Source organism: Uloborus diversus, chromosome 4 (assembly GCF_026930045.1).
Source record: "Uloborus diversus isolate 005 chromosome 4, Udiv.v.3.1, whole genome shotgun sequence".
NCBI lineage: Eukaryota > Metazoa > Arthropoda > Arachnida > Araneae > Uloboridae > Uloborus > Uloborus diversus.
The window spans coordinates 89,072,567-89,091,128 of record NC_072734.1 but is presented as its reverse complement, the minus strand read 5'-3'; the positions used below and the strand labels follow the sequence as shown (position 1 = coordinate 89,091,128).

The window sequence follows — 18,562 nt, the reverse complement described above, 5'->3', positions numbered from 1 at the left end:
ATAACTTTTCAGATTTTTCAACTAGTCTCCTAAAGCAGACTATAATTAAGTCAGTACCATAGACAAATAATAAGAATAGACGGAATTATGGCAACCCTTTTGCTGCTCATAAACCAAATCATGTGACTAGTGGACATCCTAGCAACAGCGGACGTTGATCGTAGCAGATGATCAACGCCCGCGAGAAATAAAATAAATAGAATTGATGGAACACGGAAGGATGATCTTTTATAGAGTCCGATTTGTAAATTTGTTATTCTAAGTTGTAAATATTTTGTTAATATAGTGAGTTTTTCGTTTAGATAGTATTGTGCATTTTCTTTATTCAATTTCAATAACTCTCTAAGTAATTAAAGATGCAAGCGCCCACAAAGAATCGACAAACGGTAAGATTTTTACCTACAATTTCAATTTAAGATACCGATTAGTACATTTTTGCGTTAACGTTAACGCCATTACGTTCACGCCAACGCTGACGTAGCAGTTCCAAATGAAATAAAAGTTACTGAAAACTGTGATCAAAAACTAATTACTGATGTCAAAATAATGCATAACTAAAAGAAAAACAGTTCAATCTCTGCACCTGGAAAAACAATTATAATGAAAACGCATTACGTCTTAAAATACATGTCGAGTGCCAAACTATAGATAATGTTGCCATCTAGCAACCATGCTGCCAAAGTTTTCGCCAAACCTCCCACTAGCCACATGATGTATCCATGAACCAATATTTTCATCAGCAAGTCTGGGAAAGCTCGGTCTACTCTTATTTACAACTCTAATGAAAAATAGGGGCGCTGCAGCCACAGTCTGATGGCGGACGAAAAAGGTAAAACAAACAAATGCCGTAACTTATAACTTGCTTTGACGCTTTGTGAATGACGGTACTTTTTCATCGTGTTTATGGGAAGCTTTCTTTTCTGTTCTTCTAAAATTACATTACACAACAAACTGTCCGAAGCCTGTAATTTACCTCAAAGAAAACACGTGGAATGGAATGTTTTACCTTTTTCGGCAGTACTGTTAATCACTGCAAGGTAGCGTATTCGAGCTCTGCAGTTGTGAATTATTAGTCTATGGTCAGTACCAAACGTTTTAGTTGTTATAGTTTACATTTCTGCAGACGATGCATAAAATAAATAAATCACCTTATTCAACATTGTAAGTAGACAAGATTAAGGGAATTATAACACTTAAAAAAAAACATAACAAATGAGTTGTGATGCGATTTTTTTTTATTTATGACTTTAATTATAAAGCAATAACGTCAGCATTTTTCATCTGTGATTGGGAAGCCTGTTGTGTTCAATTCTTTAATTTATTTAAGGTAAGAAAATCTATATTTTGTACTTCCTTCGACTTTGTTTTTTTTTTTTTTTTTTTTTTTTTTTTTTTGTGCTTGATTAGTAGTTCCGTTTAAATTATTTGGTTTAAATGGAACAACTTATTCCATCTTATTAACTTCAGCTTTTAATTTATTTTGAGTTTAATTGAAAGTTTTGTGAAAACACCGTTAGATATTAGTGAACATTTGAAAATAGAATGTATTTATTTCGTGAATGTGAATAGGGGTCTCTGGTGTTAAATAGATTAGACTCAGCTTTTATTTCCCCATGCTTTTTCTTTTTTCTTTCCTTTTCTTTGTGAAAACTAACTTTCATTTGAACATTAATTACTGTTTGGAATCTATATAGTTCTGTAAAGTTTTTTGACAAATAAAATCTATGAAATAAATTTTAAAATATGCTTTCAAACATGTTAGTGACTAAACTGAGACATAAGTCTAAAGAAATTTAAAATTGAGATTAAATGAAGTGTGACGATGATTGTAGAGACATACAGATTTTAAGACTTTGTCTAGATGCTCAAATATTTTCTATATGGCTTGAAAGGAGTTTTATCCATTGAAATAGTTACAAAACATTTGAAACTATTAAAATCACGAGGGATTTTTAAAACATTTCTGTGAAAATAAATAAAAAGTAGAAAATGACAAATCTACTTAGATCACTCTAGTCTTCAGACGAAAAAAATTAGTGATGTTTCAGTTACAGAGAAGAGAAAGAAAATATTATCTGATGTAGAATATTCTTGGTTGTTATATTCATTTCGTATCTTGACTAATAGAAAAGTAGTCGCATCGATACTAATAATAATAATTTGAGTTTGTCTCTGATAAATTAAATATTTCGCAATGAAGCTTTGAAGTCAGGCGTCATTACTCTGTGTACGTGTATCTAAAAGTCATAATTTTGAAGAAATTACAGTCTTTCGTTTTAGGTGCTTTAGTTAGATAAAACATCATACAAGCAGAAAACTAGTGCATCGTATTTTTCTAAAAGATATACCATGTTACGTGAAGCAATGATAAAAATAATAAATGATCTATGCAGTAATAAATGTGTTAAATTGCGTAAAAGATACGGTTAAAAATTTTATTGCTATAAAGAGGTAAAAAAACTTGCTTATTATAGTAGAGACCAAACGGAGATAAAAACATACTGTAAATGAACTCATTTGAATATCTTCTGCTTACGAAACTCATAAGTTAAAGAGTGATATGCATAATTATTGTATCCAAGCGATTAAAGCTAAATGATAAAATAGTAACGTACCAATATTCAGTCCAAAAGAAATCGTCAAAAAGGGAAGTAAAAAAAAGAAAGAATGAAAAACGAAGATTAATCGTCTGAAATAATATGTGTAATAGTACTACTACGGCTAATAATAACAAATAAAATAAAATGAAATAAAATAATAATAATAAAATAATATTATGCATACAATAATATACTACTATTCCTACTGCTGCTGATATTACTGCTGCTTCTGCTGTTGCTACTACTACTATTACAACTGATACTCCTGCTACTACTGATCATAGTAATCATACAGTTAACACTAATACCGATACTAATAGTACTAATGATAAAATCATATACTGCTGTAAGGAATATTTCTTCTATTTACACTATAATCTTTCTCGTATTGTTTTTTTTATAGAAAGCAGATTGATGCTTCTTTTTTTCAATATTTGACAAGATTGTGATTTCGGTCATACTAATTATCTTTATCTGTTTAGAATTTTATTAATTGCATGCTATTTATCAATAAAAATAAACACTATATTGATACATGAAATACACCGCCAGCTCAGTCATTTCCAGCCGAGGACTGCAGTTTCGTGCTTATTAACACTTATCACCCTGTCATAGGAAAGTGACTGAGCTGAAGATGGAAAACCTCTTAAGGAAGCCAAGAGTGCCAAACAAACTGGTAGCTAATATAAAATTAGCACACACCAGACGAGTGACCGAAGCAATGGTTCGGTTCAACTCGAAGATTGAAGGCAAGGATTGATGCATGGAAAAAAAATATAGGATAATACAAAATTCCAAATAATGAATTTTTTTTTTCCACGACGCAATGTTTCACGTGATCACGATCTACTAATAGCAAAAATAATAGGTTTTTAAAATAAACGTCAAGCGTTGGGTCATTAGTGATCAATTAACAATTTTGATTGCTCAGAAATGAAATCCGCAAAATAAATAGAGTATAGAATCTAAAAATGAATTCCATATTTAACGTAATTTGCAGTAAAATACTACCTTTACAATTCCTCCAATATATTGTAAACGGCCCGCAAAATATTGCTTCTATTTGCACTTTATTTTTAATCATGTTTTCCTTACAGAAAACAGCTTAGTAATTTTTTTTTCTCCATTTAAAAAGTTTGCGATTTTGGTTACATGTGTGATACTAGTAAACTAATACAAGTATGTACTTGTAAAAAAATTAACTATACACTACAAAAAGGTGAAAACAAGACTTGTAAAAAATAATATGTTTAACAATGAGTTGCTGTAACTTGATTACATAATTTGTCTAACATTTAATATTTTTCAACTAGAAATTCATTTTAATGCACTTAATTTAAATATTCACTTTCTTGTTCTCTTTGGAAATCAATTATTATAGTTTTTCAGTTTTACTCGTAATTTCCTTAAAGAAAACAGCTTGACATTTTTTTTTCTCTATTCGAAAAGTTAGAAATTTGGTCATACGCACTATCTTTATCAATTTAGAGTCTTATTAGTTGTATATTGTTCATAAAATTCCACTTAACTGTGATACTACATTAAAAGAAACTAACTATGCACCACAAAAAAGAGACAACAAGGTTTGTAAGAAATAAAATGTTTAACAATGAATTGCTGTAACTTTATAAGTTATGTTGTCTAACATTTAATAATTTGAAAAGTTAGAAATCTTTTCCAATGCACTCAATTAAGGTAAAAATATAAATATTCACTTTCTTATTCTTCTTAAAAATCAATTATTACAGTGCCGGCAAAAAAATCTTTACATTTTATTGGCAATTAAAAACTTTACATAACTTTTCCTTGTCATGATTTTACTTGGCATTCTCTCTTTTGAATTGGCCCAATACCGAATATTCGGCCACAATCCAACCGATGATTCAGTATTCGACCAACTCATTAGGAAGCATGGTAAGTAAAATCAAAAAAGAGGTTTGCATGTAAAGTTTTTAATTGTCAAACAAATGTAAAGATTTTTTTTTTGCCGGCACTATGTATAGCGTCGTACTATCGAATGCGGTTACAAAAATTTGTAAAGTAGTTAGTGAAAATGAAAAAAAAAAAAAAAACTCGTTAAATATTCCCGTAGAATTATATAAATTTGCGCAGGAAACCTTTAATCAGAAAAGCTTTTTTTCATTTGGCGATATTGGCGATTGCTCGAACACCGCCAGCCTCATTGCTTCCTTCGCTACCTCCAACCAAAACATTCTCCCAAGATCATTGCTTTCTAAAGGAGGATACGGACCCATCTTCCCGCTCATCTGGCGAATCACGGCAGGCGATTCGTTGAAAGTTTACTAGAACTGTCATGAAACGTGTTGACAGATTATTATTATGAGTCTTTCGAAGTTTCCTTTCGTAATATTATTCTACGAGACATAATTTTATTTATTTATTTTTTGGAACTTATGAAAAACGATCAGTTGTTAAAGCTTTGAAAGGGATGCTACCGATGGAGTTCTTTTCCACGTGGTCGAGTGTTGTGCTGTTGTTCTTCTTGAGTGGATTTCAACAAAGCAGAGGACAAGGTCAGATTTTTTTTTCTTTACACATTAGTATCATAGGCACCGTTACTTGTTTTCATTTTTCTCCTGTGTCATGTTTAAACACAAATCCATCAGTTTAAAAACAAATTGATGGTTTATATTGATTCAAACGTTTTTATATTTCCCATACATTATATTTTTGGATTTAAATAAACACATCGAGTGGAATATAGGTACAGTCGAGTCAGCTTAATGAGATAGCCAATTTGCCACAAAAAATATTCTAATAAGTGCGAGATTCCTTTATCTGGGATCAAAACGACAAATTACAATAGTTTGGTAAATTCAAAATTTATTAGTTATTACACAATAGCGATAATGTGGGGAATAATTCAAATATCATGCGTACTGTATTTTGTTTTTTGAATTTTATATATGTAACTTACAAGTGAAAAAAAGTATTTCTTTACGCACGGTTTTTAAATCATAGCTTGGAATTATCCAAAATGGATGAAAATCGAAACATGAAACAAAGTGACTTTATTTTATTCTGGCAACATTTCGTTTCCTGCTTTTTTGTGTTATGATTTACGGATTTGAGGAAAGTTTTTTTAATTATATCGATTCTTCTTTTTTTTTTTTTTAGCTTAATGAAAAATCCATGCAGATATGTACTTTGCCCATTCATAAATGTACTAAGTTCTATTGCTGTAATTTTCCCTGCTCTTCACTTTATGCTTTTGAAATTTAAAACTTTTTTCTTCAAATTTTGCATATTTTATAGGTTTTATTAAATAATTCTACCTTTTTTTCGGTTTTAGAACATAAACAAGCTCTGTGTAGTGAGCTTGCTTCTAACTATTCACATAAATTTATCATGTTATGTGTAAAACAGCTGTAATACTGGAAGTTTCATTTTTCGAAAATTTTGCAAATGATTAACCCCTTTGTTTTTTAAATCATTTAAATTTTGCACAGCAATATCTATACTAATAGTATAAAGAGAGAGGGAGGATTTTTGTGTGTTTATGTGTTCGAGGTAATCTCTAGAACCATCGCAGCTATTTGAAAACTTCTTTCACTATATGAAAGATGCATTCTTACTGAGTGACATAGGCTATAAATTATGTATATATGTACTTATACTTTTTTTAAAACCAATAGTTTGTTTTCGCTACCAGTTTATGTTTAGTATTGATCTATTTTTATATACGTAAACACAAGTGCGGATTGTCTCGCACTTGCATTAATAAAATAGTTGAAGATTCTTTATGAACTGAATGCTAAGGAATAGAAACCAGTGAAAAAAATAACAATGAGGGCATAAGAATCGCCATAACCTACACTTGTATATCAGGCTGCAGAGGATAAGGTAAATAGCATTTTATTAGTCATGGACATCGCGAAACATTTAAACTTGCAGAATGTTAATGCATCAAAATTTATTCAAATAAATTATATTGGGATTCGCATCGAGTAAATTAATTTTTGAATTCAATTAGTGCAGATAGATGATATTAACCCGTGATTCTAAAAGCTGTAATTTTGTATGCATTTCGGGCTATTCTTTTAGGTTTTTTTTATCAATACTAATATTATAAAGAGAGATGATTTATTTCGTATGTTTATATGTTCCGGACAAGATTATTACATGATTACAACCTACGGAATGAGTACGTTTCCAATCAGGCAATTAAACTAGTAATCGATCAGCGACTCATCTAAGATATCAAAACGCAAATTAATGTTTATCTGCATACCCGGTGGAACTGAAAAAAGTTTAATAAATCTAACCAAAATCAACAGGCAGACTGAGGATTTGTTTGTAGTTTTTTTTTTAACTTGATTGCAGCAATTTTTCTTAGTGGTCGAAAAACTGATCGATCCAGGTTTAAACTACATTGAATGGCTCCGTTCGAAAAGACTCCGCACATTTCATAAGAAAGAAAAAATGGGCCATTAGGATAGCGTCTTCAAAAGGTCTGCCGCATAATGTATTACGGATGTTCCTTGAGCCACTGTTTGTATATATGAATACAAACGAATATGAAAGTATATCGAATATGAAAGTTTAGTTTATTCAAATCCATACTTACGACTGTCTGTTACTGGACCCTTGTCTGTTACTGGTGCCGTCTCCCTACTAATTTAAAAGAGGAAACTAGTAAGTACTTATTTATTTCACTCATTATATACTCACTCCATATTCTCTGTTTAATTACTGTATAATTATTCCCCACAAAGTACCTAATCAGTACCGTAGATATTGTTCCTTTTTTTTCATTATCTTTTTAAAGAACAATAGTTAATGTTTCAGAAAAAAAAAAGGTAATTACACATTGTAGCGTTATTTACTGTATCGTATGTATCGCACTAGCTTATTGTATAACCCAGGTGTTTCCAAACTTTTTCCATTCACGGCACGCCTTAAAGAATTTGAGTTTTTCCGTGGCACTCCTCTGGGAACCCCTAATATAACCACTTTATTTTTGACGGAAAGTATTCAAACTTGAGAAATGGGGAAAAAATCCTTTTTTTTTCGATTAGTTTAAAATGGCTAATAAAGTCGAAAAAAAAATATTTTTTTACCATTTGGTATTTAATTGCAAGAAAATTTTTTTGTGATTACAGCTTAAATAAGACGCTATTTGATCAAAATAACTAATGTACCCGCAAACAATTGGCTGCTGACCGAAAAAAAAAGAAAATATTTTTTCTAAGAAGCACTCTAATAATAATAATAATAATAATAATAATAATAATAATAATAACAAAATAATAACGTTTCAACAATAAAAATATTATTTTGAGAACTGTGAACAAACATATAAGCCGTTGAGAGCTTAAGTGGTGCAAGTCAATTTTCTTGTAACTTGTATTTACATCATCAGAAATTATTTTTAACCTCATTCTATTGCATACGGAAGTGATGTAAGAAGTTCAACCATTTTCTAATAGATAGAAATTGTAAAAACAGAGCAACGGGAGTGTTTTGTGCTAAAATAGCTGCTAATTACTCAAAATCTTGTTGTCTTATACGACTTTTGCTTTCAACGGCTCACATTATAATCAAGTTAATCGCTGTAATAGTGCCGGGATTCTCAACCATAGGTCTAACGTTCAAACACCAGACTGCGAAAAGCTTAGACTGAATTTTTCCTATCCGTGTCTTGATTAATTTTTTTAAAACCTGAATGGGAAACAGGAGTTCCAGTTAGGGAACTTCCGTATCCGTCAATTAATGCAGTTAAATTTAAGGATTTAGTTTCGTCAATTTCAACCAATAAGATTACGACATTCAATAAAAGCATAGCTTCTAGTGGCCAGCCTTGCGACTAACTACAGTTTAATGCAGCATAACCTTGATTCAACGATTGTCAAGGGACTGGAGAAAGTTATCGTTAATTCAAGGATATCGTTAAATTGAGAAGCATTGACATTCAATGCAGTCAGATCCGGACCAGTGAAATGTATCACTAAATCGAAGAAATCCTTAAATCGGGTTTCGTTAAATTGAAGTTATACTGTAGTTTAAATAATGATACGTAATGGGGCCATTCCACGGAAAACGGTCATTATGTCTCGCACGTGACGCTTCATATTGTGTGATTCCTTAAGTAAAAAAATTCATCATCACCCTATAAAATAATTACTTTTTAATGAAATATATGAACCGTCATGTGCCGGACAAAGGGTTGACCTTTTCGTTTAATGGCTCAATGGTTCCTAATATTTAAAAATATAAAAATTAAAGCCAAAGTAAAATTGCCTGAATAAAGTGCATAGATATACGTAAAAATGTCCCAACTGTGCAAATGTATTGATGAAAATCTTGTCGCTCTTGTCATATTTCAGTACTATCTGACAGGGCTATAAACGGTGTCTCACTCTTCTCAATTAAAAAAAGAATAAAATGGTCGTTGACTAGATTTACGAGGCCTTCGACATCGATGGCTATGTGACCCCGTCTTATCACATAAAGAAGAAGCAAGTGCATTGGATATGTCATTTTGCTTTGTGGAACAACATGTATTTGCTTTTTCCATTGACGTTGCAAAAAAAAAAAGCAAAATTACACAGCAAGTCGTTGATCCTTCCAGTAGAAACAAAACTGATTTTCATTAGACAATCCTCCTGATTTTACCAAACATGCTTCTTAAATCAACTCATTCACTTATTAAATACATATTTTAGCAATAGTTAACTTATTTTAACTGAAAATCTGAAATGAGCTTAAAAAGTTAAGTCAAGAGTACTTTCACGCACTGTATTTCAAACTAACGGTACCAGCACGGCTTTGCCCGTAGTAGAATATTAAAAGGTCATTTAGTTCGATTGTATATTTACAAATAATGGATGAAATTTTTTTTTCCTATATGGCTATGTTAATTTGCTCGCTTACGTTATGGTAATTTGCTCGTCCACATTATGATAATTTACTCGTCCGTGTTATGATAATTCGCTCTGTAAAATGGGCTTACAATTGGAATAGGACAAGAACAAAATAGAATTTTTGAAAAATCGTTTCAAGGTGCTCACCCCTATGCTATGAACTAATTTTGTGCCAATTTTTATGAAAATCGGCAGAACGGTCTAGGCGTTATGCGCGTAACAGACATCCAGATATCCAGAGAGACAGAGATCCAGATATATCCAGAATCTCTCTCTCTCTCTCTCAGACTTTCAGCTTTATTATTAGTAAAGATAAAGTTACAGAAGAAAATTTAGCATTGTGGAAATTACGACTAAAAGCGATTTGAATTTTTGATTAATTACAATTCAATATTTTGCTTTTTTTTTAAATTTAAAATGTAAAAAAAAACAGCTAAAAACCAAACTAGTGCACATCTCTTCTTTCCCTACCATCCATCATGAGATCCATAAATAGTTCAATTTTTTAATGGAATTGACGACTATTATGGTTTTTATTGTTTTCGTATATATTTTACTATTTAAAAAAAAAAAAAAAAACAAGGATATATTTTTGCTTCTTGACACAAACCCTAGCTATATCTCAGTACATCACGCATTAATGTCATCTTATGCCCATCTATTTATATTCAAAATTCATTCCTCTATTCTAGATACGTTTCAAAATCATAGCTCAATTATGTTATTTCCGGACATATCATTTTATTGCAATTTCCGATCAAAAGCTTACAGGAATTCGCATTGCTCTGCCTCTCAAAGTCACTGTAATGTTTAGGGGAAAGAAATATTTTTTAGCCATAAAGATCACATAATCGTTATTCCAGTTGAAATATGACATCAGTGCTCAATAACAGCATTCGTGTGCGAATTTTAAAACAATATGCTGGTCACTGGGAGGGAATAAAAAAAGGGAAAAATGTAGAGTGCTTCAGAAAAATGGGGGGAAAAAATGTTGGCTTTTGGACAGATTTTGCTGGCAGCTGATTTATCATGCTTTAAACATAAATGCAGTCTAGGTTTACTAATACAAATTAGATTTAATGAATTATTGAAGTATTTTTTGTAATGAACGTTTTCATAGCGTAATGGATAAATAAACTGTGGAAAAGCCAAATAAATAAATATGTAAATAAATAAATATACAAATAAAAAGATTAAGAAAATGAATTTTGATTAAAAAAAGAAGACCACCGTATATTTTTTTCTCTGCTACACAATTGGAAACATGCAACGTGTTAAGGATTAAACATTCAATAATACTTACATGTACTTTGATTTCGGAGTTACAAGTCAACTATTCTTAGTACAAAGAAGCAACTAATTAATTAATATCTCCGCTAATTATCCGCCAATAAAATAGTAAAATTACGCAACCTAGCTAATCATGATACTTGAAAAATTACTAACCTAACTATACCTGGTTCGAGGGTAGATTGTTTGTAATAGTGAAGTTAGGAAGACTCACAGATACACTCGAAAAAAAAAATCAGGATATTTTTTTATAAATAAACATATTTCAGACGATGAAGAAATTAAATTTAACTATTCTAGTATGATATTTTTTCTAATTACCCCTGCTTCCCAAAACATCGGAGAATGTTTCAGAATTGAAGTTTCTAAAACGCAAGTGTAAATCCTTTTTGATGACGCTTGGAGTAGAAATGGGATTCAAAACTTCTTCACTGGAACTTTTCGAAATTAAAACTCCAAAAAGGAAAATTTAGACAATATTTGGTGATGTTAGAGCAAAAGAGGTTTCGAGGCCTTCCCACGGACATTTGACAAAATTTAAGTCCTTGTAGACATTTTCACGTATTGTTATGGGAATGAATGGTGTTTAGGGATTTTCTCTGTTACTTTTTTTTGAAAGTTAATCGTCAAAAAACGGAATTTTAGACGACCTTGGATGATTCAAGGAGGGTTTCTGAAACATTTCCCTGGGAATAATTAAATTTTAAGTCCTAAAACACTAGGGTGGTTCAAAAAACTTTTTTTCAGCTAGAGTCCTATTTTTTTAGACTTAGTATTATTCTGTAAAAGTGTTAGCTTCTTGCTCAAATTTTAAGAGGGTGCTCAGTGACCCCTCAGTTTAGCATTAACCGTAGCATAGAAAATGTCACAAATTTAGAAACATTTAATTTTCCCATCTGTTTTTTGTAAATAATTATTTTATTACAATGTAAATGCATATTACTTGTGTATAATATGATATGTAGCATTGTTTTTTCAGTTCAGTGAGGGGGATGAGCACCCTCTTTCAGTTGAAAGAGGAAGCTAAAATTCTCCCAGTATATTACTATCCACAAGTCGAAAAATATTGAGGGATGTCCTGTTATCTAGGAGAAACTTTTTTTTTTCGTGTATTTTTGAACCACCCTAATAAATAAATTATTAGAACATCGAAAACTGTAAAGGAAAGCAATAGGATCGGGAACTTTTTTCCTTCTCCTCTCTAGCTAAGTCTCTAAATTTTAGTTGTTTCAAAGCAAACGATAGGAAATAACTCTTGTCTCTCCTCCCAAGCACGAGTTAATCATACGAGCAAGATACGATTGATAGTTGTAGAAATATATGCAGAAAATAATTTTTGTACTTTGAATTTATATAAGTAGATATAGTTTGAGATAGGCGAAGATAAGTAGCTAAAGATAGAGGAAGAGATAGGCACAGTTATATAGAAAGACATTGATTGATAAATATCGATAAATTAAAGAAATATAGAGATAGGTTAGATGGACCTAGAGCGATATTTTTGTAGAGCGATGTAGATTTTCGTAGAATTAATTTTCATATCGCAGCCAAACTTATTTAAGCAGATGACAAAGATAGTACTCTTGCGTAAAAAGATGAAAGGCCCAGAAAGCGGAGTGTGAAAATATGTGAACTATCTAGTCGCCAAAGGCGGATAGTAACTATTAAGCAAATGATATTTTTCAACTCAAAAAAGTTAATTTATTTAAATATAAAAATATTACAAAGCAAATAAATGTAATTAATTATTCCTAAATTAATGAAATTAAAACACACTTCCTAGTGATAATTGCACACATGTAATACCAACCATGATACTAACTGCTTTCACAGGTGTATTTATACATTATATATATATATATATATATATATATATATATATATATATATATATATATACAGGGTGATTCTGAATTCATCATCAATATTTGGTGGGGAGGTAGGGAATAGGAAAAGAACACTATTTCACATAGGAAAGCATGGGCACAAACGAACGCATGACGGTGTAGAGGGCGGTGTGTGTCCGCATCTCCCATGAACGCGCATAGCTGTCTGCCGTGTGCAGCCAGTCGTCATTCGACAAGGTGACTTCGCAGAAGTAACATGAACCGGTACACGTTTCAAGAACTTGCAGATATGCATCTAACTTACGGTGCCGCAGGAGAAAGCTGTCTTAGAGCTAGGCAAATGTATGCAGAGCGCTACCCCAACCGGCGAGTGCCACAGCATCAAATGTTTTCACGTGTGCATCGACAACTGTGCGAAACTGGATCATTTGCTGGTATTAATGTTGATCGAGGCAGGCGCCGATCAACACGGACAGTTTCAGTCGAGGAAGCTGTCCTACAGTCTATCGAAGAACAGTCAAGTTCTAGCACACGAGGTATTGCTCGCCAGTTTGGAGTTTCACAATCGTCAGTGTGGCGGATACTACACGAGGAACGTTTACATCCTTTTCATTTGCACACAGTGCAGTTACTGGAAGCAGAGGACTATCCCTAGCGTGTTACTTTTTGTCAGTGGTTCATGCAGAGAACAGCCGTTGATCCCAATTTCCCAACGTATGTTCTTTTCACAGATGAAGCGTCCTTCACTCGTGAAGGTGTCTTCAACACACACAATTCGCATGTGTGGGCTAATCAGAATCCACACGGTACGAGAGTTCGAGCTGCGCAACAACGCTTTGCCGTCAATGTGTGGACTGGGATCGTCGGCGACTGTTTGCTGGGACCGTATTTACTACCATCCCGTTTAGATTGCGCAAACTACCTCATATTTCTTCAGACTGTGTTACCGGGTCTTATGAACGAGGTTCCTGCTGTTATTCTCCGGCGAATGTGGTTCCAGCATGACGGCGCTCCAGCACATTTCGCAAATGATGTGCGTTGTTACCTGACCAGAAAATTTGGAGCTCAATGGATTGGTTGCGGTGGACCGGTTTGTTGGCCACCACGGTCACCGGATTTATCTCCAATAGACTTCTTTGTATGGGGTGCCATGAAAACCATGGTGTACGAGACCCCTGTTGCCAGTGATATGGACCTTGTAGCACGCATATCGGTTGCCGCCGCAAACATCCGGGAAACGCCAGGCATATTCCAGAAAGTTCGGTTGTCCATGCAACGTCGTTGTGAGGCATGTAATCTAGCAAATGGTCAGAATTTCGAGCACCTCTTGTAAGTCTGTACAAAAGATGCACAAATAAATGTTTTTTCTCTTACCACTTTCTTGTTATGTTTTCTTTCCATCATTTAACCGGATTCATATTGCCCTACTACATGACGTCTGCGCCCATGCTTTCCTATGTGAAATAGTGTTCTTTTCCTATTCCCTACCTCCCCACCAAATATTGATGATGAATTCAGAATCACCCTGTATATATATATATATATATATATATATATATATGCATACATTATACAATTTAATGTCACACTCGTAGGTAGCAAAATGGCAAGTGTACTAAACAACAAGAAACCCGAAAGAATATTAACAATGTAAATTGAAAACCATGTAAATAAGAAAAGTTGAACAATATGAACATTGAGATAAATAATAGAGTGGGCAGTAGCTGCTACGTTATCAATGAGCTGGAGCAGTTGGCATCTTATAATAAGTTGCAGGTTTCTATAGAGGTCGGTAACGCACAAGTCAGCGAGTATTTGCGTTTTTATCAAATTAGCAAGAATTCACTTGCTTATTTCAACTGCGTGGTAGACTTAGTATTGGTTGACATTAAACGAGTATTATAAAAGGTGACAAGTTTTTTGATGATGCTGACATGTACCCCCCCCCCCCTTCCAGTTCTGACCTGCCAAAAAAAAAAAGAAAAAAAAGAAAAGAAAGCAGAAAACTTACCCACTCTATTAGAAAAAAAAAGAAAACTCCAAAATATCGGTCATCCAAGTACAAGAAATCCAATTCCATGCCAGTTCTAACAGGTAACTGAAGGCTGTGCGTCCAAGTGAACGCTTCCCTTGCAGAAGGTTTTGAGCGCTTCTTATCATTCAAGCCGTCCAGTGGACCTGTTGCCATTTGCAGTTATTTGAGCAGATATTTAATTTTCGTAGAGAGTAATTTTCGGTGTTTTATAAAATAATTCTTGAATAAATTGAAATAAAAGAAGGAAAAATTGGCAGAATATAAATTGGACGCACAGCCTTCGGTTGCCTGTTAAAACTGACATGGAATTGGACTTCGTGTACTTGGATGACCGATATTTTGGCGTTTTCATATTTTTCTAATAGAATGGGTAAGTTGTCTGCTTTTTTTTTTTTTTTTTTTTTTGCAGGTCAGAGCTGGGGGGTTGGATAGTACATGTCAGCATTATCAAAAAACTTTTCATCTTTTATAATACTCGTTTAATGTCAACCAATATTAAGCCTACAACGCAGTTGAAATAAGCAAGTAAAGTCTTGCTTATTTGATAAAAATGCAAATACTCGCTGGCTTGTGCGTTACCGACCTATATAGAAACCTGCAACTTATTATAATATGCCAACTGCTCCAGCTCTTTGATAACGTATCAGTTACTTCCCATTCTATTATTTGTCTTAATGTTTATATTGTTCAACGTTTGCTATTTTCATGGTTTTCAATTTACATTGTTAATAGTCTCTCGGATTTCTTGTTGTTGTTTAGTACACTTGCCTGCACCTACGAGTGTGACATTAAAATGTATATATAGAGTATACATTTAATACTATAGCTGCATTTGCGCTGTCGAAATGTAGAATATTTCACTTCAAATTTTAATAATTTTATATATATATATATATATATATATATATATATATATATATATATATATATATATATATATATATATATATATATATATATATATATATATATATATATAAGTAATTGATTGTTACACAATTTCTGAATTATAACTCAAAACTAAATATAGCACAAAAATGTTGACTACTAAAAATTATATGCATTAAAATAAAGCGCGCCTGGCTTCATTTCGTTCAAGTAAGGCAGTTGAATTTTACTATCCTATGATATTTTTCAAACGACGAAATAGTTTTACTGCAACATATGTCCCGATAATAATTACACATATTTAATATCAACCAAGAGACTAATTACTTTTTCAGGGGTAAACACATAAAGTTTCAGCTGAATGTTGTACATTATCTTCCCGGAACTAGCATTCCTGTATTTGCTGCGGAAAATTCTCTTTTCACCTCTAGGCAAATGACATTTGCGGAATGTTTGCTGTCTTTTCGCGACATGTTTATTTTATCAGCGTACAAGAAGAAGTCGACTCCCTTGGGAGACGATGAGAGTGAAGAGAAAAATTTCGCGTTATTTCTTTGTTTTGTTTAGTTTAGTAAGTGAAGGCCCAAGTTCGGGAAAGAATTAATTACTGTGAAAGATAAAAAATTTCTGGAGTATTGTCAGGAGACATAGCTAAATGATTCGGTACCGATATTAAAACCTTTTCCAATAGTATTTTATTTGAAAATATATTATTACTTATCATTTGCTTTGAGATAAATATGGTTTTTTAAACTGTAGTTTTTGACATTCCCAGACGAAAAGGAATGAATAAAGTAATAAGTTTATAATGTGCCGTATGGGAATTACATATTTGATAGCCACAGCATAATTTACTGAGTTCTCAACTTATTAGCGTAGATTTTAAAATATTTTGATCCAATTTCTTCAAAAAAAAAAAAAAAAAAAAAAAAAAAAGTGAAAAAGGAAAATAAGGACATGGAGAGGGTTAAAAAAATTATGAAAATTAGCTAAATGTAATAAATGCAACAAAATTTCAAAAAAAAAGAAAAGAAAGAAAGAAAGAAAGTAAAAGAACAGAATGTGCTGCAGGAAAAAATGAAGCAATAAAACTTCCCTGCATTGTTTTAAGAACCGGGGCAAATATAGCGATTTTTTTAATCGTCAGGGGATATATAATATTTTTTAAATCATGCTTCGTTTTTGATAACCTATAAATTGATTCATGAAATACATCGCCCGCTCAGTCATTTCCAGCCGAGGACTGTAGTTTCGTGCTTATTAGCACTTATCAACCCGGCATAGGAAAGTGACTGAGCTGGAGATGAAAAACCTCTCAAGGAAGCCAAGAGTGCCAAACAAACTGGTAGCTAATATAGAATTAGCCCAGACCTGAGCTGGCGGTGTAGTTCATATATTTCTGCCTTAGCCCTGGCTATTGGGCGGTAATTTACTGAATGTACCATGCCTTGCCTTCCATCTTCGAGTTGAACCGAACCATTGCTTCGGTCACTCGTCTGGTCTGGGCTAATTCTATATTAGCTACCAGTTTGTTTGGCACTCTTGGTTTCCTTGAGAGGTTTTTCATCTCCAGCTCAGTCACTTTCCTATGCCGGGTTGATAAGTGCTACTATGCACGAAACTGCAGTTCTCGGCTGGAAATGACTCAGCTGGCGGTGTATTTCATATATTTCTGCCTTAGCCCTGGCTATTGGGCGGTAATTTACTGAATATAAATTGATTGCTTAATTCATTCACAAACCTTGAACCCTCACAGACAGAACATAGGAGAAAATATGGATCTTCATTGATGTAGTACTGCTTGTGGTCGAAAGTCAACCAGTTGCGTTCAATGTCTCACCCTATATTTATCTTTCAATCTAGTGAATAGACTTTTTTCTCCGAAGCGTGGCTAAATATCGTTTTCGTTTACTTCTGGAGAAAAATGTAGGTTTTTACTTTTAATTTAACAACGCATATGCAACCCGTAATTAAACTGATAAACTTTCGCAACCATTGCCAATATGAAATAACTAAATATTAATAATTATTCTTAAAAGGATATTGTAGTTAGTATGGAAGCGATGACTAGAAACAAACTAAAGAAAACAAAATTAAAATGCCTTGATTTGGTTGATAAAGTTAACCTTTGATAGAATCTTGTGTAAAGGAGAAAAGCCACGGAGGTATTAGAAAACGTTCTTTGAAAAAGACAGCATCGCCATAAAAACATTAATTCTTCAGCCTTAAAGATTTTAATTATTAAACCTTTAAATTAGTCATTCCAATTGACTCAGAAGCTTCAAACACATTACTTTACGATTGGTGTTAAATTGTAAGTCAGTGCGTGTTCCCTAAAAATAGGGAATTAATGTAAACTTTTCGCTGAAAAATGAAATATAAAAGAACGTAAGCCAATTTTTATAAAACCAGCCCTTCTCAAACACTCCAAATAATGTTTTGTCATATTTCATGACTCATATGATGAAACAAAAATATGGGTCAGACTGGCACAGAAGGTAAAACATGAGAAAAAAAAGAAGTAGTGATCGCGCGAATTGCTCCAAACATGTATCAGAAGAAAGATTTTGTTTAAAGGAGAAATGCAAAAAAAAAAAGAAACCAAAAGAAAAAAAAGAAAAAAAAAAAAAAAGAAATAGAATCATATAAAATTGCGAAGCAATCTTCAGGGGTTGGGGAGCGTTAGCGAGCAAGGGGCAGAGCCCCATAGTGAAGGGCAAAATAGTACTCTTTTAGAAACGAAAAAACGACATTTAAGCATATACACAATTGAGGAATTTCCGAAACATGAAATTAAACTTCACTTGTTTGAAAAGCTTTATCTTTTTTTTTTCTTGAACATATTCTAAAATCTTCTCTATATTGCAATTGAAGTACAAACTTTTAAAAAATATAGCCGCCCGTAATCCCTAACTGAGATTTAAAATATTACCAAATTTGCGGTAATCGTTTTGGGATACCATGGATAAGGCTCCCCCTCCCTACTTTTTAAAACTGTGTGTTACTAATTTCCATCGA

General features: G+C 32.7%; 1 protein-coding gene across 1 annotated transcript in view; it reads left to right on the top strand.

Moving 5' to 3' along the window:
- Positions 1–5,058: 5,058 nt before the first annotated feature.
- The window catches only part of LOC129220699 (alkaline phosphatase, tissue-nonspecific isozyme-like), a 146,612-nt gene continuing 133,108 nt past the window's right edge, over positions 5,059–18,562 (top strand). Inside the window, exon 1 of the mRNA XM_054855129.1 lies at positions 5,059–5,134. Within this exon, the coding sequence (XP_054711104.1) occupies positions 5,059–5,134 (76 nt within the window). The remainder of the gene's footprint in view (positions 5,135–18,562) is intronic.